This window comes from Acomys minous (genome assembly GCF_964271855.1).
Source record: "Acomys minous genome assembly, chromosome: 16".
NCBI lineage: Eukaryota > Metazoa > Chordata > Mammalia > Rodentia > Muridae > Acomys > Acomys minous.
The window spans coordinates 84,944,040-84,970,124 of NC_140498.1; the positions used below are offsets into that span (position 1 = coordinate 84,944,040).

At 54.8% G+C, this 26,085-nt stretch overlaps 1 protein-coding gene across 1 annotated transcript in view; it reads right to left on the bottom strand.

Annotated features, from left to right (window-relative positions):
- HIP1R (huntingtin interacting protein 1 related) overlaps positions 1 to 23,613 on the bottom strand; it is a 29,654-nt gene extending 6,041 nt beyond the window's left edge. Inside the window, exons 1-16 of the mRNA XM_084762019.1 lie at positions 23,384 to 23,613; positions 7,669 to 7,732; positions 7,224 to 7,366; positions 7,005 to 7,061; positions 5,911 to 5,991; positions 5,497 to 5,573; positions 5,160 to 5,221; positions 2,150 to 2,290; positions 1,507 to 1,564; positions 1,342 to 1,417; positions 1,101 to 1,241; positions 900 to 961; positions 656 to 728; positions 399 to 582; positions 220 to 308; positions 21 to 137 (exon numbers count right to left, since the gene is read on the bottom strand). Coding sequence (XP_084618145.1) covers positions 21 to 137; positions 220 to 308; positions 399 to 582; positions 656 to 728; positions 900 to 961; positions 1,101 to 1,241; positions 1,342 to 1,417; positions 1,507 to 1,564; positions 2,150 to 2,290; positions 5,160 to 5,221; positions 5,497 to 5,573; positions 5,911 to 5,991; positions 7,005 to 7,061; positions 7,224 to 7,366; positions 7,669 to 7,732; positions 23,384 to 23,476 — 1,518 coding nt within the window. The 5' untranslated portion in view covers positions 23,477 to 23,613. The remainder of the gene's footprint in view (positions 1 to 20; positions 138 to 219; positions 309 to 398; positions 583 to 655; positions 729 to 899; positions 962 to 1,100; positions 1,242 to 1,341; positions 1,418 to 1,506; positions 1,565 to 2,149; positions 2,291 to 5,159; positions 5,222 to 5,496; positions 5,574 to 5,910; positions 5,992 to 7,004; positions 7,062 to 7,223; positions 7,367 to 7,668; positions 7,733 to 23,383) is intronic.
- Positions 23,614 to 26,085: the final 2,472 nt, after the last annotated feature.

Consider the following 26,085-nt stretch of genomic DNA (forward strand, 5'->3'; position numbering starts at 1 on the left):
CCCCCCCCAACTGAACATACCTTCATCTCAGACTCACGTTTCACTTGTTCCATCTGGAAGGCCAGCTGCTCCTTTACCCGGGCCACCTCTTCCTGGCTCTGCTGTGTCACTGTCAGCTGCTTGGCCGTGTCCGCATTCTAGGAGGCAGAGCGATGGGTCAAGCTTCTGAGCTTCTGGACCCCGGCCGGCCCGGCGCCCGGCCTGAGGCTGGCCACCCACCTTCCTGAGCAGCTCCGCGTGCGTGTTGATGAGCTCGCTGTGCTTCTCTTTCAGCTTGCTGTAGCGCGCCTCCGTGGCACTGGCCTTCCCTGCAGGGAGGCGAGGCTGAGCGGGGTGGGCAGGCAGGGTGGAACCCACCGCTCACCCTGGTGCTGGGCACCCCCCACAGAGGCACACACTCTCCGCCTCCTCGCGCAGGCCCTGGTTGCGGGCGCCCTCCAGCTGCAGGGCCTGCAGCTGGGCCAGCTCGTGGCGCAGCTGCTCGTTGTCCACCAGGGCCTTCTGCTTCTGCTTCCGCTGCTCCTCCAGCTCCGCCTCCAGGGCGTTGACCTGGCCCTTCAGCTGTGAGATGTACCGCTGGGCCTGCAGGGCAGGAAGGGGAGGATGGAGCGCCGGCCCACCCGTGTGGGGACCACCCTCGGCCACATCTCCTCACCTCCATCTTGATCTTCTCCAGCTCAGCACGAAGGGTCTCCACCTCTCTCTTCAAGTTCTCTATCTGGAGGTCTCTGGGAACAGAGGCCAGAAGGTCACAACAGTGTCCAACAGGGGATCTCAGGTCTCACTAGTGGGCCCTCAGGGTTTGGGTGTCTCATTAGGCTGTAGTTCCCACCTTTGACCTTTCCAGACAGAAGGCTTTGTCTGGCCACCTCCACCCTAGCTGGCCCCAGGGGACTCACCTGTCATCCTTCATAGAGCCATTGGGAGGACCAAAGGTCTGATCAAAAAGGTCAGCCACCACCTGCCATAGAAGAGAGCATGGACCTCTGACCCTCCAAGGTGGGGGAGGCCCAGTCACCCCACATTTTGCCTAGCCTTGGGTGGGAGGCCCCTCTTCATGGGGTGAGGCATGGGGGGAGACCAGCAGCTGGGGGCCTCACCCCTGGCTCCGCCGCAGGGGGCCCACTGCTGATCTCAATGAGGTTCTCCGGCTCCTCCTCCTCCGGAGCCTCCTCTGGAATCACCACCACAGGCTTGATGTGCTCGGCCAGGGCCGAGGCCCGCAGGAAATTGGGGGGTCCCTGTAGGGACAGAGGGAGGGAGATGCTCAGCTATCGAGTCACCCAGAGCCCGGAAGGGGGCGGGGGCTGCCGGGGGTCGGGGTGGGGGCGGTTAGGGCACCTCGGGCAGTCTCGGGATCTGGATGAGGCGCTTGAAGTAGAGCATGTCCGAGGCGCGGCGGAAGAAGTTTTTGAGGCTGCAGGTGCAAAGGGGAGACAGGTCACAGGGGAGCGGGTGACTTCAGCCCTCTTTCCAGCCACCATTTAGCCCTGCCCTCTGGGCTACCTGTGAAACTGCTCGTGGAACCGATCCCTGTGGCCTTGCAGGGTGTCTGCTGGGAGACCTGAGGGACGGCACAAGGGAACAGGACTTCCTCTCTGCACGCTGTCCTGAGGCGTGCTCTCCCTCTCTGCCCCTCAAGATTCTGGGCCCACTGGAGAGTAGATGGGTCAGTGGGGCCTGGCCCACCCTAGCTGGGAAGGGAGATGAGGCCCAGGGGGTTGCTTCAGCTCTGCCGTGAGGGCGGCACTCAGTGGTGGAGATGCCCTCAGCCACAGCCCCTCAGCTGTGTACTGTCAAAGTTGCCCTGAGCCGGCCCACGTGACCTGAGGACCTTTTCCAAATACTACAGTGACAGCCTTTTCACTACTGCTCCCCAGAAAACAGGGCGGGCCATGCAGGAGCTGGGGAGGGGCCACTAACTGCTCCTATGCGAGGTACGCAGAAAGCCGTGAACATGTCAAACTCTCTACTCTGGAAACTGTGATTTTCTCCCCTCCCCCATGAAACGCGTTATTGATGTTAACAGGAAAGGGGCTTAGAGGTATTCTCTCTAAACTAGCAGCAGTTAATCCCTCTGCCCTTCCTTTCAGTAACATGGCGGGCACGAGGCCTCACACGCCCGGCCGGGGACACGCGTACAACTCACAGGAGTGCAGCTTGAACATGAGTTTCACTGTGTAGTGGTACAGGTGGCTGCAGTCCTGGATGACCTGGATGAGGGGCGCCAGGCGGCACTGGCCGGACGACATCTGGGACACCGCGATGGCTGTGTTGAGCTGCCGGAACACTGAGGAGGAGGAGGAGGAGGAGGAGTGGGTGGGGGGAAGCCAGCGTGAGCAGCCCCGCCCCCAGGCCACCTTAGTGACGGCTCTGGGGTCAATGAGTGGCCGTCCACGCACGGTGCTGTCAAAACCACGCGATGGGTTAAAGACGCTGGGACTCTAATCCTGGCCTTCAACGGCATGTCCTAGGCTGGGACTGCAGCCCCTGTGCCAGGGTGTGGGACAAGGCGCTGGAGGAACAGGCGCGCCAGCTCCACACCTGAGGACCCCCAAACTTACACCGACCCTCAGAGAAGGAAGAGTTAAGACTGTCACCAAAGGCCATAGTGATGGCTCAGTGGGTAAAAGCGCTCGCCACCAAATCTGATAAGCTGTACGGCAGAAGGAGTGAACTGACTCCTTCAGGTTGCGCTCTGACCTCCACACATGGGCCATGGCCCAGGCATGAACTCACACACGCACGTAAAATGAATTAAAATGTAATAAGTCTGTTTTAAAAAACACTGTCACTCCAGCCAGGAATGTTAGGGCAAACCTATAATCTAAGCGCTCAGGAAGCTGAGCCAGGAGGATTGGGCTCAAGGCTCAAGGCAAAACTAGCCTACAAGGGGAGACCTTGTCTCAAAAAACAACAAGGGCTGGGGAAGTGGCTCAGGCGTTAAACTGCGCTGGCTGCGCCTCTACAAGACCTAAGTCCCATTCCCAGCCCCACATGGGGCCACACAATTACCCGTAAGCCTGGATCCAGGGGATCTGATGCCCTCTTCTGGCTTCTGCAGGCACCAGGTGCACATGGTGCACAGATGCACATGCTGACAAAACGCCCATAGACACTTTCTAAAAAGACTGTCACTCTAAAACCTCATCTTATGGATGTGGAAACCGGCTAGAGTTTGTTCCAGGTCACCACTTTGCAAGCCCCAAGTGACCTGATACCTCACTTGCACTAGAGACCCTGACAATCGGGCCTTGTATCGCAACTCCAGAGGAGGAGGGACAAAGGACAAACACAAGGCTGCCTCCCTGGCAAGCATCCTCTCTGGGGGAAGAAAGAGACTGACAAAGAGCAGGCAGTGAGCCAGAGTGGGACAGCAGCCAGGCCCCACGCCGCCGGGCAGACTCTTGAGTGGTTCCAGAAGCCCCAGCCCAGGGAGCCTTGCTCTGGCCATGCCTGGGGTGGGGCTGCTTGCAAGACTTTGCAGTAACAGGGAGGAGCCAGGGGTGGGAGGTTCCCTCCCTCACCTCTCCCTTCCATCCTAATTGGAAGTCACACCAGGTATGTCTTAAGCTTTGGATTTCCAGTGTGTGTGTGAACACTGGATCGCAGTCGGCCTTATTTCAGGCCAAACACTCTCTGCATCTTCCCAGCCATGGTAGAATGTTCTTCCTCTCTCCTCTCTCCCTTCCATCCTTCCCAAGGTCCCCTAAATGCTGGGCAAGCTCTCTACTCCTGAGCTACAGCCCTGGCTTATCGAGCCCAGGGTGACCTCAAACTCTAAGAGATCTGCTTACCTCTGACTCTCAAGTGCTAGTATTAAAGGCATGCGCCCAGCCCTCCTTTATTTTTATTTTATAGGTGTTTTGCCTGTGTGCCATGCCTGCAATGCCATCAGAGGCCAGAAGAGGGCATCATATGCCTGAGGATTGCAGTTAGCCGTTGTGAGCCAGTGTGCTAGCTCTGGGAATGGACTGTGGGGGGCTGAGGCGGGGGAGTCTCAGGGGAGCAGGCCAGTGTTTCTCTCAACTGAGGCATCTCTTCAGCTTCAGGCTGGGACTCACTAAGTTTCCCAGGTTGACCTTGAACTCACTCTAGCTGAAGCGGGCCTCAGACCCATGACTCTCCTACACCAATCTCTTAACAACGGCCTTGTGCTCCCTTTGAAGGCAGCATGCTCTGGCCGGCTTTCCACTGAGATGGCAGGTCACCAAGGATGGGGGCCTTCAGGGTTCTTTCCGCTTCTCTTGTAGGGACCACAGCCTGCCCCCTTGGGCTGCCTCCTAGGCCAAGAGCAGCCGGGTGTGGGGGACACAGGGTCTGTGACTCACATCCAGGCCTGTGTACTCTGAGGTTTAGCTCTTCTGCTAGGACATAGATCCTGGTGGCCTTGGTCCTGCTGCACTGCTGGGCCACATCCCTGGTGACCTGTCCTCTGCACCCATGTTGAGTCCTGGCAGGCACTAAGCTGGCCTCTCACCCACCAGAGCCACAGGCCCAGACCCAGGGTACAAAGCAGCTGTCCCGCCTCTTCCCAACTCCCTAGTTTTTTCCCCTTAAAAAGACATTAGCCTTGGGCTTTGCCACGGACAACACTGAGTCACTAGCAGTTCTTTTGAAGGTGCAGGCCAGAACCTCCTGGGCCGGGAGGGCGAGACCTCGGAGACTTCCTGTTCAACTGCTGCCAGTTCTTGAGCTCAACAGTCTGACAGCACCCAGAGGCGTTTCAGAACACCGAGTAGGAAATATAACTTACAGTCTCTCCTGGAGAGTGCCTCAGCTGCTGAGGCCAGGCAGGGGCCTAGAGAGCCTGTCCCCCGCTCACTCCCCACGCTCTGCACACCTGGGGATGGGGGGGCGGGGCAGGGCGGGGCCAGAGTGATGCTGATAGATAAGCCAAGTTCTGGACATACACACGGGGCCCCAAGGCCAGGGAAGCCTTTGCCTGTGCTCCTGAGGTGCTGTGGGGCCCTCTCTCTGTCCCTAGAGGGAGAGGAAGCCCAGGAACAGGTGCACTGGGTGGCGGCTGGTGCTCTGTTGGGAGTTCCTGTGCAGGCCGAGTGAGGCCCAGGCTCCATCCTACCACCAGGTGAAACAACAGTGTGAACGTCAGTCTGACCACTGGTGTCTCCGCGGCCTGGTGTGAGTGACATGCTCACCTGACTCAGAAAGCTTCAGTTCACCGTCCATGTAGTCAAACATCTCCACGGTGAGCTGGAAACTAGGAGGAGAAGAGAGAAGGGACAATTCACAAGGAGGCAGGGCACACCCACCTAATCCCCAAAACCCCCGTGGAGCAGGAAGCACATTCTGCCAGGCAGAAGCACCAAGTACCTAACAAACTGCACCCCACCCCTTCACCCACAGTCTGACCCATCTGGGACCATGACCTTCAACCCAAGAGGCTGTGGCTTCATTTGACATCCTGGGCCCTAGTGGCTACTTGGGTTTGAAACCCTCAGGGGCATGGAAGCAAGTGGGGCCACACGGACTCACATGTTATTAACGTCGGTTCCTGCCGCCTTCTCCAGCACCTCATCTGTTACTTCCAGGCCTGCAGGAAACTGGGGGTGCTGCAGAGACGGGTACTGCGCTCAGCTGCAGCTTCATCAAGCAGCCACGTACTGGTCCTACCCCTGCTCCTGACAGCTCCCACGAGAAGGGGAGTGGCCAGGAAGGTTTCCCAACCCCTTTGTTCCAGTGACCCCAGCAGATAGAAAGCCTGGGGGTGGGGCAGGGGCAGCACACACACACACACACACACACACACACACACACACACACACACACACGGCCACTGGAGCACCAGCAAGTGGACAGACCATGGGCAAATCAGGTGCAGCCCCCCTCTGTGGCCCAGGACGAGCCCCCCCCAGTCCCTCAGCCCCAGGATTCCTCAGCGAAGACTACCTTAAGGTGGAAAGAGATTTTGGTCAGCAACAGTTTTGTGTAGACATTCACCAGGTGTCCATACTGGTCACGAAGATGCCCCTGTGGGGACAGGAGTCCAGTGTGAGGCCACGGTCAAGGGCATGCCTAGGAATCCTAAGGACCGAGCACGCATCCTGACAGAGGAAGAAGCAGGCGGGAAGAGGAGACGCAAGGGCCGTTCTTCCACAAATCAGCCACTCGCTCACTCAACAAGCACTCCCTGGCGGCCCTCTGCACTCTCCTTACACTCTGTCTCTAGCTTTCCACCCCAGTCCTTTAATCTTAGCCCTCGCCATTTCTCTGGCCAGAGAAAGTCTTGTGAGAAGCAAAGCAAGCCTGTTGTCCAGGGCAACAGGCCAGTTCTGAGCGGGGCCACTTCATTAAAGTGCTGGTGGCAGACGGGGGAGGCACATTCTGGCCTACACACTGCCTCCCAGCTCCCGCTTGCAAAACACCATGGTGTGTGGCCACGCCACTGGACCTGCGTCTGTAGCGGGCCCCGTGCCAAATGCTGTTTTCCTTACGTCAAAGGACATGACTAAAGTGAAGTGCAGTGGTACTGGACAGGCAACGCCCTCCCTCTGGGTCTGCTCTAGGAGATCCATTTGGCTAAGTGTCCCAGGAGAACTCCGAGGATGAGGCCTGGGGCCCTCTTTCCTCCCGGGCTTCTGACTTCTGAGGATGTTAAGAGTGGATCCAGACACAGGCTCCCTGGGGACGTGACTACTGGGTGTGAAACTTGCTGGCAAATGCATGGAAAAATTCGAACCTGTAACCTGCCTTCTAAAGCCTAGGGTCAAAGTCTAGGAGATCCTGGGTGTCCCTGCTCTTCACACAGGCATGGGGGGTTGCAGCCTTTGTCAGTGTGGTGGGGGAGGGGGGGACTAATGGGTTTGCTTCATAGAGCAGGAAGCCAGTCAGGCTGCGCTGGACCCCAACAGCAAGCCTGCAGCTTCATACTGATGGGAACCGCAACGACAGTTCTAGCAGCTGCCGAAGAGGGAGGAAAGAGCATCCCCAGACGCCGCCCTCAGCTCAGGCCACATCGCCTGGACGCCATCCTCACAACCTACCCACAGGTCGCCGATCTCACGGATGTTGCTCCTGTAGCGCTGGCAGTCATGCAGCACCTGCAGCCAAGAAGGGAGGCGAGGACATGGGGCCTGAGAGCGGTCCCTCCCAGCACAGGGCGTCATGGACAAGGCAGAAGGCCGGGGGCGGGGAGGGCCAGTCTAGAGCCAGGCTGTGCCCTGCTGAGCCTGTGAGACCGGAGGGCTGCGGTCACTACTCACATTGGGGTGTCCGTCTCGGAGAACTTTGTGAAGGACATGGCAGAACTTCCAGCTGAGGATGGAGCTGCTGGGCAGCGGCAGGCCGATGGCATAGGACCAAAAGGTAAAGGCCCCCTTCTCATGGTGAGTGCCCAAAATGATGCCTTAGAAGGGTCAAGGTCAAGTGAAGGACGGACTGGAGCGTGGACAGTTAGGTCTTCTGCAGGCAGCCCCTCTCACTGGGCCCTGGCACTCTGCCCAGTTTCCTAAGTTCTCATCCACCCCAGGTCACAACAGCTAGAGTCCTTAGGTCACGCCCTCCCTACCTCAGCGCACCCTGGGTCAGGGCCGGGCTCAGCCCACGCACGCACGCACGCACGCACGCACGCACGCACGCACGCACGCACGCACGCACGCACGCACGGTCTCCTGACACCTCCCCGAGACCCAAGAGAAACAAGGATACGCCGGGCATGCTTCTCCTTCACGGGGGCCTCCTGGCTGTTGATGGCTTTGCTGATGCTGATGGCCTATGCGGAACACAGAGGCAGGGTTACACTCCCGTCTGTAGCTGGCCGCTGAACCCAACCTAAGGGAGGATGGGCCGCCTGGTCCGGTGGACGGCAAGTGCAGGGACCAGGAAGAACACGCCTGCCCTGAGAGCCATGTTCCAAAGACCCTTCCCTTCCATGACTCGTAGCTGATGTCCATGCCACAAGTGACGGAGAGCTCCAGGCTCAGGGAGGCGGGGAGAAGAGCCGAGCTGTGGTTCAGAGAGGCACTTCTGATCTACCTCACATTGCTCTCCCTGCAAAGGTCTCCAGACTCCAGGAAGAGTGCCCAAGGACATGGCCCAAGGTAGCATCCTCTGTTCAAGCTCCCCATGGGGGGAAAGCAACAGAGACATGCATGGCCTTTGGCCCCCTGAGCACTCCTTGTCCTCACAGTGTTATCCTCTCTTCCTATCTGGCAGGGCCCACAGCAAGCACCTCGCAGAAACCAGGCCCTATCACTGGCTGCTCATGCCACTGAAGACAGCTTGTGGCCCCCTTGAGGATTGGGGAGGGGCAAAGGTACCAGGCTGCTTGGCACCAGGCTGTTGCCTCCTGAGAAGGAAGAAGCCTCACACTTGACCAAAACCACAGCCATGGTGCTGAGGGTGGTTTTCGCCTCCGCTGGCCACATCTTCCAGGAAGGCTTCCTTGAGGAAGGAAGCCAGCAGGATGGACACACGGACACACACACACACACACAGCGCAAACATTATCTATCCCGGGCCTACTCCTGAGACTCCACTGGCAGCGACAGGGGCAACAAGTCAGATGAGTTTCTCTTCACAGGTGACCATTGTTTGTGAATGGGAAAGAGCTCCCCAGGTCGCAAGCAGGAGGGTGGGATGGACTGACAGGCACAGATCCAGAGGCCAAGGTATACAACTGACCCAAACAGAGTGTCTTCACCCAGGTGAGCCAAGGAGCCACACTGGGCACACGAACTGGAGGCACAACAGGCCAACAAGGGCTGGACAGTGTGGAAGCGATTTCCCGACAGAGGATGTCTCAGTCCCACAGTGGATGCCTCGGGCCCCCAGTGGGCACCTCAGGTGCATAGTGGATGCCCCGGGCCCACAGTGGATGCCCCAGGCCCACAGTGGACACCTCAGCACATGCTGAGCAGGTTGGCTCAATATCCCTGTAAGGGCAGCTGGCCTGGTGGGGCTGAGAGTCCCTTTCTGCTCAGATGCATGGTTTAGGGACTGTCAGGGCTGGGCACAGGCTGCTCCTGAACTGGACCCTGCACCCTACAGCCCAGCGAGGGTACACTGACTCCCTTTCACACACAGGGTCCATTTTGGGAAACTCAGTAAAATGTGGGTACCTTGGTCTATCACGGAGCCCTCCCACCTCACGGAGCTAGGGTCCTGAAGAAACACAGAGCCTCAGGCAGCTAACCACATGTTCTTATGTGCACTCAGCCTGCGCCCATGGCCTCCCCCAGGTCTCATCTGTCAGCAGCTGTGGCGAGACTGCCACTCTGCACACCAAGGCTATTTCACCTCTATTGAGGGGATATTTGGCACAACAGTGGCCACGGGGACAATGACAGAGATCCCAGTGTATGCCACCTGTCTCCCAGAAGCAACCTAGGAGGTGGCTGCTGTGCTGTTTTCTTACTTCTTTGAAAAAAAAATTAGAGTTCAGAGAGATTCGGAGTCTTGTGTACACTGGTAATAAGGGCAGAGCAAGATCTGCTGGATTCCACGCTGTGTTCTTACAGTGACTGTGACACAGCTTCCAGGTACAGCTTTCCCCGGGCAGGGGTCACGTGGTAAGTGGGCTGGGCCACCCAGAGCATCGAGCAAGCAACTGAAGCCCACAGCAAGGAGTGTCCCCTCTCTGGACTGTGGAGCCACAACCTTCACTGCCCTGACACCTGAGCTGGCTCTAATGATGAATGCCACCTGGCCTAGAAGATTTCCTGGCAAGAAGGGAGGAGCTCAAGCTGCCCACGTGGTCCAGATGAAGTGGACCCAGGAGGGGCTCAGATACTTCGAAGTAGTGGGAATGGGCAGGCCGGGGGTTTCCTTCTGAGGAAAGAGGATACCATGAGGCCATCATGAAATGTGAGACTCAGGCCTCCCCAGGCTGCAGGAGAGCCTCTGCTTTTCTTTGCTTTAAAACAAAACCAACCAAACAAAAATGGGGGCAGGAGAGATGGCTCAGAGGTTAAGGACCCTGACTGTTCTTCCAAAGGTCCTCAGTTCAATTCCCAGCAACCACATGGTGGTCACAACCATCTATAATGTGATCTGATGCCCTCTTCTGCACTGTATATATAATAATAAATAATAAATAAAAAACAAAACAAAACAAAACAAACAAACAAACAAAAAAGCACTGGCTGCTCTTCCAAAGATCCCAAACTCAATTCTCAGCACCCACATCAAGAGCTGTAATTCCTGTAACCCAGACCCAGGAGGGTCAGACCACTGGCCCTGCAGGCACCCACCATCACCTGCACAGACACATACACATAATTAAAAATTTCGGGGATCTCTGTGTCCACTGTGGCCAGCAGAGTAACGACCCAAGGGTGACAAAGCAAGATGGTATAGGTTCAACATGACTCAAGAGCTGGTGCTGGTTCAAACTTTGACCGTCTGACCCCTAAAAATCTCCTTGCAAGTCAGAGGACAGTGTGAGGAAGTCCCATCTCTCCTTCCACCAAACTCAGGAAGTCAGGCTTGGTAGCCTCACCCTTACCAGCTGAGCTATCTCAATAACTCTCAATACCTGAAGCCCCCCCCCCATTATTTTTTTTTATCTCATATAGCTTAGTTCAAACTTACTATGTAATTGAGGCTGAACTTGCTTTTTTTTTTTTTTTTTGGTTTTTCAAGACAGGGTTTCTCTGTGTAGCCTTGGCTGTCCTGGACTTGCTGTGTAGACCAGGCTGGCCTCAAACTCACAAAGATCTGCCTGCCTCTACTTCCTGAGTGCTGGGATTAAAGGAGTGTGCCACCATCCTTGAATTTGAATTCTTTTTTTTTTTTAGACAGGTTTTCTCCATATAACAGCCCTGGCTGTCCTGGAACTCCCTCTGTAGTCCAGGCTGGCCTCAAACTCACGGAGATCCATCTGCCTCTGCCTCATGAGTGCTGGGATTAAAGGCGTGCGCCACCACTGCCCGGCTTGAACTTGAATTCTTGATCCAAGATCGGGGGTTACAAGTGTGCATCACCACGTCTGACAGAGCTGATGCTTTCTTGAGCCCCCAGTGTGTTAATACACCCAGCCCTCTCCTCACCAGCAGACCTGAGCCACAAGGAGCAACAGTTCCTGCTGAGCCCTTCTTCTTGTTGTCGAGTTTAGACAGGATCTCTCTACACAGCTGTCTGTCCTGAAACTTACTGTAAAGACCAGGCTGGCTTCAAAAGCAGAGCAGCTGTTCCTGCCTCTGCTGGGATTAAAGGTGCTCACCACACAACGGGCTGCCCTCGGCTCTAAGTTTGATTTGTGGTTCTCCAAATGTCCATCTGATATGCCTTCTCATGTCATCTCATGGCATGTGGCAGGAGTGCTGCCTGTCTGTGTGGCTGCGTGTATGGCTGCGTGTGTGTGTGTGTGTGTGTGTGTGTGTGTGTGTGTGTGTGTGTGTGCGCGCGCACCCCAACAGTGCACAATTCTGTAAGGAGGCCATGCAGCACCGAGGAACACAGCCTAGGAGGGAATATGGCAGGGTCTTCTGTGGAGGACCTGGGTGCCACCCATCCCTGAGCTGGCCACAAGGGGTAGGACCGTGTCAGCTAGGCGTCCTGTGCAGGCGCAGGCTGGCTCCCGGGAACACAGGCCCGTTGTGTGCCTGGCGGGCAGATGTGTGGGGTGGCTGGCGCCACACAAGGAGGCCCAGTGCTCACACAGTGGGAGTCTGTGGGTGTTCCTGGCCCTTGCTCATCCTCCCAGGCAGCAGGAGGCAGGCAGGGGTGACACCCGCCCTCCTCCCCTGGGCTTCCATGTGGAGGGGAGAGTGGCCTTAAGGGCACTTCGGAACGTCGCTGTGCTTGGAATATCTGACAGACTCTGCCACATGGCGCTTCTCTGAGGTGAGAGTATGACATGGTCTGACCTCAGAGGCACATGGGGTTCTGAAACCATGTCACCCTCACACTCACCCAGCAGGTGGGAAACCACACGGTGACGGGGAGACAGAGGGACTCCCCAGCTCTGAGAACACCCTTCTAGCATCCTGGCACGTGAGGAGTACGTCAGCCCCACTCAGGCAAAGGCAGAGGAGCTCCTGGGGTCAACCGCCATGGAAAGAACTCAGCGAAAGACAACCCAAGATCAGGATGCCAACCCAGAGCTGGAGAAAGAGCAGTCACAGGAACAACAGGCACCAAGGGACGGGGGTATCTGGGTGCTTATCACACCCTAAGTCCCGCCTGACTCCTCAGAAAGCCAAGAGGAGCCCATTTCCACACAACTGAGAGGTAAATTAGAACGGTGTACTTGGGGAGCCCAGCAATGCGAACCGTTTTCCCCACCTCGTTCATTCGTTCGTTCATTTGTTACTTCATTCATTCATTCGTTTGCTGAGACAGGGTCTCAGATGTGGGCCTGGCTGGCCACCGTACAGACCAGGCCATCTTTAAACGCACAGAGAGTTGCCTGTCTCTGCCTCTCAAGTGCTGGGATTAAAGATGTGCACCACCATGCTTGGCCCTGTCTCCCCACTTCTTAATAAAGCGAAAGAGACCCTCTCAGTCATCGAGGAAACAGGGCAGGTACAACAATAGATTCCATGGCAACTGTGAGATGTCTGAAAACTGCGAGGGGGCCCACAGAAGGAATCTGAGCAGGTGACCAGCTACTAGCATATGGCCCACTGTAAAAAATGCAGCAAGTCCACACCTGTGCCCCAGAGACCACCAGTCACTGAAGGGCAGGGTCAGCACCAGGACAGACTGACCCTCAGAGGGGCAGAGGGTAAGAAACAGCTCAGGGCTGCCATATAGGCCAGCAACCGGGTCCCAGTGACACAACGGTCCCGTCAGTTTTACTGTGTTCATCCTTGTGCCAAGTGCTTGGCCAGGGGACCCCACCAGGTTTCCAGGAGGAACCCCAAGAGTGGGCAGATAAGGACACTGAGCCTTTAGGAGTTGGCCACTTGTCCAAGGTCATAAGCACAAAACATGCTAACTGTGTCACTCTACCCAGGCAGCCACATCTCACAACAGGATCCTCATGTGGCCGTGTGCCATGTGCCGTGTGCAGCATGGAGACAGAATGCCTGCCCACCATCCCTCAGCTGTAAGTGGTTGGCAGGACTCACCCCCAGGCCCCTAGGCTCTGGAGATTGACCTAGGCAGCCCCTCTGGTTCTCTGAAGGGACAGGTGAGGAGTAAGTTTCCATGTAGATGTCCTTCTAGCCCAGATGGAAATCAAGCTTCCCAGGGTCCCCAAACACAGTGGACCTGACCCGACTGCAAACTGGGACACGGATTCTCGACTGTGGAATTGTTTAAGTCCATGGGTGATACAGAGCTGGCTAGGCTGGGTGGGCAGGTAGACAGATGGAGTCAGAGACACAGCGACCCTCCCCCAGTCTCAGGCCTTGGTGCTGTGCTCTGATGCTGGACCTGGCCTTCACCTCCTGACCTTGGATCCCCACAGCAACCTATACTCTGTGTCTAGGTTGGACCTATGAGAAGGCCTCACCACAGCCCACGGGAGCCCATGTCCTCATGTACCTTCCCTGCTTATCCATGACAACTACATTCTTCTAATTCAGAGAGAGAGAGAGAAAAAATGATGATCCCATGAAGAGCCAGGGGTCAAAGCTTAGGACAGATACCAGAAGCAGGCCGGAAGAGCTGGCTCACGGGAAGACCAGAGCTGCCAACAGCCGTGCACCAGGGACTCCCAGGAGGTGTCCTAGAGGGTCCTGTTTCAGCAGAGGTAGGGGGACACTTCCTACACGAGCACATGGAGTGGAGATGCCGTGGATGAGAGGCAGGACATTCAGTGATGTCCCTCCCATCAGCTCTAAGGCTGCACACAAAGCTGTGGATAGCCAGCACATAAGTGGAGGAGCAGAGGAGCCGTGGTTTGGGTTGGCCAGGTGTCTGAGGGGCTCCACAGATAGCGCCCACAGTGTCGGCACTGTGTTCTGCAACCTACAGCCCAGTGGGCACAGGCTACATGTGAACTTGATTCACCGCCTTCTTTTCCAGGAGCCTACACCCAGAGCACTTCAGAGCCCTCAGCTGGTGTCCCCAACACACTGGAAGCCACTGCTTTAGAGACCTCCCAGGCTCTGACTTTGCTCAGGCTTGGGTGATGTACAGGCTTGGGTGATGCTATGCTTGTGCCTAGCATGCACGAAGGCCTGGGCTCCATCCCCAGCAAAAGGAAAGAAAACCAACTCAGCACAGAGTACCTGTCAAGTGTAGCTCTGCCATCCTCCCCTCAACTGCCTCCTCGTTGTCCTCAGCGAGCCTATGTGTGGCTCATGGTACCCTGATAGAGAAGCTACCTCTAGCTGTAAGACTTCCTGGGTTTTTCTGTTTTTGTATTTGGGGTGGAGTCTGACTCTGACTGGCCTGGAACTCACAGAGATCCACCTGCTTCTACCCCACCCCACCCCACAGCCCCCATTGTTGGGACTAAAGCTGTGCATCACCGTGTCTGGCTGTGTCTTGTTTATTTCACCTAGAGCATGTGTCATCTGAAAGTGTTGTGTTAGTTTATCACTTATACTCTGTCTCCCAACTCCTTGAACACACAGGCAGCCCACCTCTGTGCGTGAGCTTCACACTCATAGATCCGACGAAATGCCAACGGAAATATTCAAGGAGAAAAATCTGCCTTGGACTCCGCGCGCGCAGGCTTTGTCCCTGCTGTTCCCTCAGCAATAGAGGACGGCAACTCATGTATGTTCACTTTGTGTTGTGTGGGGTACATGGTTTAAAACACGTGAGTGGCTGGTGTAAAGCACGGGCGAGTCCTGCACCATTTACACAAGGGGCCTGGACATCCATGGATTCTGATTATGTTTGTTTGTTTGTTTGTTTGGAAACAGGGTCTCACTGTGTAGGGCCTGGCTAGCCTGGAGCTCATTACATAGACCAGGCTGGCCAGGAACTCAAAAGAAAGCTGCCTCCTGAAGGCTGGGATTAAAGGTGTGTATCACCACGTCCCTCACACCCCAATATTTTCAGAGGTTCTGGACCTAATCTCGTAGACACTGAGGACTGGCCGTACATCTTCCCCTCTGTGGCTTCTCTAGGACAGCCAATAAATCTTTACTGGACACATGTGAGAGGGAGCACTTGAGACACAAGAGCTTTCAGACATGAGCACTGGGTAACTTCAAGGCGGTGCCTTTCCTTGGCTAGTAACCGAGCCACTAGAGTTATTTATTAAGGTAGCTATAAAACAATTTCTATTTTTGAAATCATGCCTGAAATGAATCAACTTAAGCCTCCTTGTGTGGTTATCACGAGGCTTAGCGGCAGTTGGCAGGGACAGGCAGGTTCCTCCAAGGGCCCAGGCTCAGGGCTGTTGGCAGGGCGCTGAGTTATTTTGCTCTGTGATTCCAAAGACTGGTTTGGAGGACAGAGTGCTCTCATTCAAACACTTTCGCTACCTCAAAGGCCATTGATGACCACAAACACAGGAGTTCTGTAGCTGGGGAGGCTAAGATGGGGCCACATGCAAAGCAGCGAAGAGGCTTGAGGCAGGATCATTTCAGCAGACAGGAAGTCAGCGAGCGGCTGGCCCTGGTCCATTCGATGCGTCTCTCTTCATTCCAGGCTCCTGTCCCTTCAGTCCTGCCCTCCCTGTCATTCCAACATTAAAGGAGGCAAGCAGCTAGTCTATAATAGTCCACACCTCAGAGGGCAGCACAAAAGTCCTGGGGTTTTTTCCCAGTGGGCACTACTGACAAGTTCACACCCACTGCCATCCCAGCTCCAGACTTTTTTTTTTTTTTTTTTTTTTTTTTGGTTTTTCTTTTCGAGACAAGGTCTCTCTATGTAGCCTTGGATGTCCTAGAGTCACTTTGTAGACCAGGCTGGCCTCGAACTCACAGCGATCCGCCTGCCTCTGCCTCCCGAGTGCTGGGATTACAGGCGTGCGCCACCACGCCCGGCTCCCAGCCCCAGACTTTGTGGGTGGACTGGGACGTGGTCTTGAGTCACCTCTGTCGTGCCGGAACGAGGATGGACAGGGAGGCAGCTGGGTGGTTTTGTCATCGCAGACCTGTCTGTCCCACAAGCCAGAGGCCTGAGTCACACCCAGGCAGACGAACCTATTACAGTCTGAGGCTTATGTTTACTTAGCAAGAAGTCTCGCCCGCCAGGGCTGAAGACTTCCATGGGTTCTTTCAGTTCAGTGTGGTGCTCTGGGCCAGCCAGGCCGGGACAGAGACAGCCACAGTGTGGACTGGGTTGAGGCTTGCCGCTTCCTAAGGCTGTCCTTACCATGAGGCTATCAGTGTGGCCCTAAGGAGGGCACACAGTCGTCAGCTGAGAATGTCAGGCACGGTGGGTGGGTGTACCCGAACAGCAGCTGACCTTACACAGAAACACGTGCCCAACCCCACGCTGCCCACTTCTTCCTGCCCTGCAGGTTGGCTGTCCTATGACGGTGTCACTCAACTTGTTCACCACCCATCCTCCGGAAGCCGACTGAAACAGTCAAACTAATAGTGGAAAGCAGAAAAAAAAAAAAAAAGAGGCATGTTCAATGTGGCCACACTGGAAGGAAGGACGACAACCTAGTGACCTCCTCAAGGCCACCTTCAGGGTCCTGCAGCTGGACTAAAGTTTGGGTGGAGGAGGGCCAGGGCCATCTCAGCAGATCCTATCAGGATGGCCACCACTGACGCCCGCTGACTGGGTTCCACCCTCATCTTGCGAGGTGGTCTAGGACTGTGAAACATCTCACAGGAGACAAGCTCCCCTTCCTGCCCCCAGCCTTTCCCTTCCTCCAGCGAGAACTTCCTGGGACATCCCCATCTCTTGGGGGTCCACTGTTTCAACAGTTCAAACTGAGAGCGGTCCCTCTAGAACAAAGGTTCTCAACCTGTGGGCCACAACCCTCTTGGGGGTCAAATGACCCTTTTATGGGGGTCTCATCAGATACTTACATTATGACTCATAACTAGCAAAGTTACAGTTATGAAGTAGCAATGAAATAAATTTTATGGCTTGTGGGGAGGGGGTGTCACCACAACCATGAGGGACTGTATTAAAGGGCCGCAGAGTTAGGGAGGCTGAGAACCACTTTATAATTTCTGCCAGGCCACTTAGAGCTGAAGGAAGTGGGCATTATGCCATCAGGAGCAGGGACATGGAGGAAAGAGAAGGCTGGGCAGAGGAGGACAGATGTCGTCATAGACCGAGTGACAATCCAGTCAGCCCTGAAGTAACTAGGGGGCTCCCAGGTGGAGAAGAGCAGGGGCAAGGCTGACCAGCATAGCCTGGCTGGCACACAGTCCCACGCTGGCCAGGCATCTCAGGTTAGCCAGATGAGTTTCCCTGCTCCTTGCCAATCAGGCCTTCACTCCACCCCGCAGGGTTTCCACTCACGGCTGGGACCCAGCTGCCGGGATCAAGTGGCCGGCTGGGTTTCATTCACAGGCTCGGCACACAGCAGCGTCTGGACGCTGGCGTCCGAGCTGGGGCATGGAGGAGCTTCTTCCCCATTCAGAAAGGGGGTGGGTTTGCGGGGTACCAAGCTGCCTCTACCCCATGCTCCCTGGAGTCCCTAGGGCAGAGAGCATCACCAGAGAGCTGGAGCTGGGTAGTGTTTGGACGGTGCAACCTGATGCTCATTCCTGAAGGGATGGTACGCGATGAGCCTCCCTCCAGATGCCCCAGCCAGCTCTTAGGTCCACTGCCCAGCAGCTCAGCTGTCCTGCTCACAGCTGGCTATACTCAGGACACAGGGACGCTTTCTGTCTCCTTACACAGCCTAACTGTTAACACATCTGCTGCACCCCTGCAAATACCTGCTGCACCCCTGCAAATATCTACAGCCACTCCCCTGGGCCCAAAGTCATGTTATTATTACTCTCTTGGAAATGGGGGCACACGCCTTTAATCCCAGCACTTGGGAGGCAGAGGCAGGCGGATCTCTGAGTTGGAGGCCAGCCTGGCCTACAGAGTGAGTTCCAGGGCAGCCAGGGCTACACAGAGAAACCCTGTCTAGAAAAGGGGGGTGGGGTGGGAAACTGAGGCACAGAGCAGCAACATGACACAGTCAGGCCTGACCCAGGTTCCTAACTGCTCAGTACACTTGGCCATAGCTGGCACCCCTTCTCCCCAGGGCGGGTACAAAGTGAACTTTTCCCTTCTACTGAATACCCCAATTCTTCAGGGCTAGGTCAAGAGATGTAGTCAGTGTGTCCCAGGGGTGCACAGAAGCAAAGGCAGGGAGGAGGAGAAAAAAATGGGCAGCTCAGTCCTACCCCAGCCTTGGCAACAAGTGGCCCCTAAACTGCTCTGCCTGGGATAGAAGACTTTGAAATTCTAGTAACTTGGGAGTCAGACCCTGACCCACCCAGTAGCACTACATGGGTCCTTAAGAATGGCTTCTGAGGGCCGGGCGTGGTGGCGCAGGCCTTTAATCCCAGCACTCAGGAGGCAGAGGCAGAGGCAGGCGGATCGCTGTGAGTTCGAGGCCAGCCTGGTCTACAAAAGCAAGTCCAGGATAGTCAAGGCTACACAGAGAGACCCTGTCTCAAAAAAAAAAAAAAAAAAAAAAAGACTGACTTCTGAAGTGTGTGAGCCCAGCCTTTCTGACAGGGGCCTTGACTTTGTCTCCTCTCATTCAGTTAGCTGTTGTGACACTAGAGGGAGGAGGGACCACTCCAAGCCTTCAAGGCCTCAGCCAAGCCCCAGATGAGGGGATGGGGTGGTGGTGCTGGCTTTCCCCCGTGTGGGTTAGGGCTCTTCTCCAACTCTGGGGATGGGTTTTTCCTTTCCTACTACTGTAACTATTTTGAGCGTGCAAGCATGTAGTAACATGTTATAATTACACTCTTCCCCCTTCTGCAGTGCTCAGAATCAAACGGGGGCTTCTTACATGTAAGCACTGTGCTGCAGAGCTTGGCTGGGACACACCCGGAGCTATGAGCAGTCCAGGGCTGAGTGAGAGCCCTGAGTATAGCTCGGGACCTGAAAGGACCCCAGAACTGGAGGACAGCTTTCAAGCCAGCAGAGAGGGTTCCCAGACATCTGCTCGCTCCTATGGGCGGCCTCTTGTGATAAGGTTCTGAGAATCACCTGCTTTACACAAAACCAACACCTGGGGCTCCGCCTCAATCAAATCTCACACACACACACACACACACACACACACCGCCACCCCCATTTGCCATCACTGAGGTCTGGTCGCTTCTCACACCTGCACTGTCCAAGGGCAGCTGCTAAATGCCCCCCAAGGCTGAGCCTTGCTCCATGGGACAAGCAAAATGAGAAAATACCCCATTCATACTTAACAGCACTCCAGTGTTAAGAGGGATTTAATCAAGGACAAGTACAGTCAACGATACAGCCCAAACTAACTTCACCTGCCTGCTTACTTTCTCTAGAAGCCAGTAGATGACCTAAGCCGTATTATGCATGTGGCCCCTCTTCTGCATCTACTCAGCACCCAGAAGCCAGGATTTGTCAATAAATATTAATCTTTACAAGATTTTGGACTCTGGGGTGAGGGGGGGTGGGGGTGGGGCTGCTGAGGAGATGCGACATTGACCGGGAAAACCCAAGGTAAGAACTACTTCCATCTGCTGCTGCCTCAGTACCTGGCTTCCCGTAGGAGGGAGCGCCTCATCCCTCAACCCCTCACCCTTTCCCCTCCGAAGTCAACGTTGCCCTGGGTTTAACCCTGCTCTATGATTAAAGGGTTTCTCTCATTCTGACCTGAGAAAAGGCCCCTCCCTCTGTCTCCATATGCTGTGGGTAAACCCGTGGCTCGGAGAAGCAAACGAAAAGGGCAACTGTGTTTTCCCTCAGAAAGGAAAATGCGATCACTGTGTTCACGGCTTCCAGCTGCATCGTGTGCTTCAAAGACGGCTTGCCTCTTTCATGGAGGCCCCAGATTTCGAACTTTGTGGGTGGAGTAAAGAACAGTTAAGCCAACTATTTGCTGAGAGCCTACTACTGCTAGGTGTTGCTTATGCTTGCTGTGCAGCAGGTATTAGGTCCCTCCTGGCTGCTGTAACCAATAGTTACAATTTTAGTGCCTTAAAACAGCACTGATAGCGGGACATGGTGGCACACGCCTTTAATCCCAGCACTCTGGGAGGCAGAGACAGGCAGATCCGATAGCTGTGAGTTTGAGGCCAGCCTGGTCTGCAGAGTGAGTCTGGGACAGCCAAGGCTACACAGAGAAACCTTGTCTCAAAAAACCAAACGAAACCAAACCAGCACTGATACATGTTACAGCTCTGCAGACTGAAGTCTGAAATGTTTTTACAGCCCATGCTGGCCATACAGCTAAGGATGACTTTGAACTTCTCCCCCCCCCCCCCAAGATTGATTGATTTTATTAAACAGTGCTCTGCCTGCATGTACACCTCCAGGGCATCAGATCACATTATAGATGGCTGTGAGCCACCATGTGGTTGCTGGGAATTGAACTCAGGACCTCTGGAAGAGCAGTCAGTGCTCTTAACCTCTGAGCCATCTCTCCAGCCCTGACTTTGAACTTCTAATTCCCTTGCTTGGCACCCCAAATAGCGGGATTCCAGGCATGTACCGCCATGATGGAGTTATGTGCTCCTGGGTATCAAAGTGCTAAAAGCTAGCATCAGCAGGCCAGCATCAGCATCAGGCCTGTGTTGCCTTCTGTAGGTTATAGGGCAAAAATCTCTCTCCTTGCCTTCTCCAGTTTATAAAGGGCACCATTGTTCCTCAGCCACCTGTAGCCAGCTGAGTTCCACCACACGCCACTGTGACCAGCTGCCTCTCCTGTTTGTTTCCCTCGTCTACTCTTGGGGACTCTTGTTATACAGGGCCCACCTGGTGACTCAGAATCAGCTCCCACGTGGATGAGCAACTTGATTCCATCTACAACCTGAGTTACGAAAATAACATTTAGTTAGGCTGCGGTCATCTTTGCTGGAACATGACTTCGACCTACCTCACGGCATCTCACAATGTACTCTTGCAGAAACACAGAAAGAGCAGGCTCTGGACGCAGTCAAGTAGCCTGCCCGCCACCGGGGACACTTGAGGAGAGACTAGGTCTACCCTGTGCACAAGTATGCTCCATGAATTCAGAGTGTCTTTTTAAAGGTATGGCACTCAGAACACAGGCACAACGAGCCGTGTGGCATTTTATAATCATTCAGAAAGGGGCCCTTATCAACAAAGGGACTAAGGTAATGGGGCGGAACAGAGTGTCTCTGAGACACGCCGCTAGGGTCAGAAAGCTCATAATTCAAGCGCCAGCTGCCGGGAGGATGGCTGCCTCCCTCCACACTCCTGAGAGGTAACCACAGAGCTCTGTGCAACACAGGGCGTGGCCTGTCCACAGAGCAAACATGTAAGCATTCCTCTTCCTCCTGGCCCCAGGAGCCCGGAGGAGAGGCTGGCAGGCTGCTGAGGACTTCGAATCGAAACTAGCTACTCCATGGCCGCCTCCCCGCCACTGTCAATGTCAAGACAAGCGCTGTGTTCCGAAGGGAAGCAGGTCCCAGGACTGGATGTGCTATTTTCTATCCAAAGGAGACATGGAAGCAGCAAGCCAGAAGTCCCTAGGCCTTTCTCGCAAGGAGCCTGGCTGGCAGCACGCTAGATATTTCTGGGAATGAGCTAATTAAATATTAACTACTTACAAATCCTCCTTCTTACATCCCTCACCAAGTCACTATAAAGTAAGGCGTACTCAAAACTCAAGACTCAAAACTCTCGCTTCTATGAAAAAGTTGCTCAGGAGTGGGTTGCGCCCTAGGAGAGTCCTCAGTACAAAATCACGCTTCATGAACAACTGCTTTAAATCCCTCAAAAACTCAAGGAGGGCAGGCATGGCGGCTGGGCAGCTAAGGGGGCTTGCTGACCGGCCTGACAGCAGGGAGTTTGATTCCTGGAGAACTCCTGTAAGCTGTCCTCTGACTTCCACACAAAGGCTGTGGCACTCACGTGTGCACACAAACGCGATACATAAATAACCAGAGTAAGAGTTTTTAAAATGGGCAAAGCAAGCCAAAATAACCACATTACGTCAACACTCGTGGTCCTGTATAGGAGCCTGTCCCCCTGACATTCAGGGAGGGTTCCCCTTGACATAATCACGTAAGCGGAAGATCAATGAACTTGACCTTTAAAATCCCATCTCCTCCCCCATCTCTTCCTGCAGCAATCAGAGCTTTCTCTGCACCTGCTTTTTAAAAGCAGGGGAGGGAAAAAAAAACCTAAAACTCACTGAACAAATCAAGCTCTTGACAACACTGAGGTTCTACGGGGCCAACAGTGTGTCTCCTAGGCTCTGCAAGTTTACTAGCACAATTAATTATGTATTAATGACTTCACATCAAACACCATGTTTGTTTTTAATGGTGGGCGATGCAGGCTGGGCCAGATGGAGATCACACGGATAAATTAATCATTTGCAGCCAGGTTGGTACTGGCACTTGGCGAGCACGGAGCCCTCATGTCCTGAAGCTTATCACTGTCCATCAGAAGAAGCACAAAGGTTAGATCTCACGTTAACTCTTATTTTCAAAAACGAAAGCCAGTGTAGATTGCTTGTGCTAACTTGTTTTGAAAGCAACCGCAGGAGTCCTTGCTCTCTGGTCTGACCAAGGGGGAAGGAACTCGCCAGTGGCACCCACAAATGCAAATGTCACTAACCTGCTTCAGACACAGGTGGGAGGAGTCTTTGGCTTCCTTTATTACTAAAGCTTAAAAAAAAAAAAACCGCAGCCATTTCGGTCTTGGCTGACTAGGACTAGCAAATAAGTAGTGACACCCTTCGTCCTCCCACCCCTGTGAGTCCACCCAAGACTTAAGAACAGAACAAAAGAGAGAGAGCCAGACGTATTGGTGGATGTCTTTAACATCAGTATTTGGGATGTGGAAGCGGGAGATTTAGGGGTTCAAGTCTAGTGTGGGCTACATGAGACCCTGTCTAAAAACAACGAAAAAACAAAAGGACAGACAAAGCAACACCTGCACAGAGAGTGGGTCCCCAGAACCCATGCATGAATGGATGCCATTATTTAATTTTCCAAGCCACCTTCTCAGGTCGGGCCCTCTCCTGGGAAAGCGGCGCGTGGGAGCGCAGAAAGGAGCCTGGGAAGTTTCCGTCTGTCAGGCGCCGGTGTTTAACGAGGGGGTGGCAGCCTATTTATAAGTGGGCCCCCGCGCAGGCAAACAAGTCTAGCGACGTGAAACTTTTCCCCCAGCAGATAATAGGATACTGTACGGCGGTAGAAACAGCTCAGGAGCAAAGGGAGCCAGGAGCTTCCCGGGGAAGGCGACAGGGCGCTGAGGGCACCCCGGGCCCCGCGCACCTGGGCCGCGTCCGCATCCCCGAGCCCAGCCGGGCTGCAGCGCGGCTTCCGGTCACCTGCGCCGCCCGGGGCCTCGGAGCCCGCAGCCGTCCACGCAGGGCCGAGCACCCCGCGCCGCCGCCGCCCACCCAGCCCGCGCCCGCGCCCGCGCTCGCCTGCGTCTTGTCGAACTGCTCGCGCTCGGCCTCCAGGCTGTGGCCCGGCCTGCGGCTCAGCACCCGCGCCGGCACGTTCTTGATGCTGTTCATGCTGTCGCCGACCGTATCCCGGCCCAGCTCCGAGCGAATGAGGCGTCACCGCCTGGCCCGAGCCTAGGCACCCGGAGGTCGCGGGCAGGGCCGCGCCGCGCGGGGAGGAGCCGCCGCCCCTCCCGCCAGTCACTCGGGCTGTCCAACCGGCGCCCCGCCCTTCCTTGCTCCGCACGCTCCGCCCCCTGCCCCTGCCGGGCCCCCAAGACTCCTGGCTGCCCCACCCCCTGCATCCCCAGATCAACCCTAGGACTCCCAGCACCCTCTGGCCTGCATCCACCCTGGTCCCCTAGGACACCTGGGACGCCGTGCCGTGCCGCCCTCTGTCACCCAGGATGTTCTGCCCTGCACCCCTCTAGTCCCCTGAGACGCCCTACCCAGCACCCTCTGGTCCCCTAGGACTTGCGGGGAATGCCCCTTGCACACCTGCCCCTGTGTCTTGCACACTTCCAGCTCTCCAGGACTCCGGAAACACACCCCGCCCAACCTCTAATTCTGACAGACTAAATGCATGAATACCCCTTAGTCCCTCTCCTTCCTCACATTGGTGCTTCCTCCACACCCGCGGGGGCCGGGGGCGGGGGGTGGGGGCAGAGCACACTGAGTCGTCTGGAGTCTGGCCCTGTAGTCTCACAACCGGCTTTTTCTTGCTGTGGTGGTGGTGGTGGTGAGCCCAGCCACGCCTCTCTAACCCCTTGCTGTCTGAGATGAAGTATCAACTACCTGTCATAAGAAACGCTGCCTTGAGCCGGGCTTGGTGGCGCATGCCTTTAATCCCAGCACTCGGGAGGCAGAGGCAGGCGGATCGCTGTGAGTTCGAGGCCAGCCTGGTCTACAGAGCGAGTCTAGGACAGCCAAGGCTACACAGAGAAACCCTCTCAAAAAACCAAAAAACAAACAAACAAAACCCAAAAACAAAAACAAAAACCGCTGCCTTGACCCAAAGGGACCCTTTCTTTGCCATTGCTCATTCCTCACTCTGCTGACATCTACTGAACATTTCAGAGTTGAACAAGGTTCTCTTTCACCACTAAGAGATTAACATGGGGTTTTGGTTGTTTTTCTTTTTTTTTTTTTTAATATTTATTTTTATTGTATGTGCATTGGTGTTTTGCCTGCGTGTGTATGTCTGTGTGAGAGTGTCAGATCTTGAAGTTACAGACAGTTGTGAGCTGCCATGTGGGTGCTGGGAGTTGAACCCAGGTCCTTTGGAAGAGCAGTCAGTGCTCTTAACTGCTGAGCCATCTCTCCAGCCCCTTGTTTTGTTTTTTGGAGACAGGGCTTTTCTGTGTAGCCCTGGCTGTCCTGGACTCACTTTGTAGACCAGGCTGGCCTCCAACTCACAGCAATTAGCCTGCCTCTGCCTCCCCTGTGCTGGGGATTAACCATGCTTTATCTGATACCAATCACTGAAAAGCTTCTTTGCCAAAATAACAATAGAGTGACAACAGCAGCTGATGTTTACTTATTTGTCAGGTACAGGGCTAATGTATTATCTTGTCCCTAATCCTCAACAATTCACTAAATAGCCACGGTCACACACACACACACACACACACACACACAGCTTTGCTCTGTGCCAGCTGTTTCTCATAGTTTTTTTCCTCACATGGGACAAAGCCAGTTGTCCTGTGATTTTCAGACATACACAAGAGGCCACAGCCCCCACTGGATAGAGAACATCTGCTACAGTGGCCTGTCATTATCAAACGTCCCCATTTTCTTTAGAAATAGAGGCTATTTCTGTGCTAGGCATGGTGTTCAGCATTCAGTCTCAGTTAATCTTTAAGTGTTGGTGGTATTTTTACAAACCATCGGGAAAAAAAAAAGCTTAGATCCCAGGTTCACATAACTGCCAAGTGATGCCTTCAGGATGTGGTCGGGGGTCTGCCGGGTGTCAAGTCAGTGCACCTTGATAAACACCGCACTGACTTGTTGCCGATACTGGAGGAACGTGTCTGCTCATGAGCTTTTGAGTTGCTGGGGGTCAAGGCTGCCTTGTGTTTCAGTTCTCCATGCCTGGCAGAGCACCTGGTACATGCCAATGGCTGTGAGGGCTAACGATTTGGGTAAGTAAAGACACTCACTGCCAAGTGTGACTCATGTCCTGAGTTCAATGCCCAGGACCAGCATGGTGGACAGAGAGAAATGATTCCTGCATGTTGTCCTCTGACCCTTATTTCTGAGCTGTGGCATGCGTATGGACACATACGCAAAATAAACACATAACATTTAATTTTTAAAAATGAGTGTGGGGGCAGATATGGTAGCACATACCTAATTCCAGCAGAATTCGTATGCTCTATGACTATGAGGCCAGCCTGGTTGACACAGCGACTAAAAAAAGGCTGGCGTATAAAATGAAGGTTTTGAGAGAATAAATCAGCCCCACAGAGTAGAGAACAGAGGGAACACTTCACTGTTGGCTTATGTTTATAAGTGGACATTTCGCCGGGCAGTGGTGGCGCACAAGCCTTTAATCCCAGCACTCGGGAGGCAGAGGCAGGTGGATCGCTGTGAGTTCGAGGCCAGCCTGGTCTACAAAAGCGAGTCCAGGACAGCCAAGGCTACACAGAGAAACCCTGTCTCAAAAAAAAAAAAAAACCACC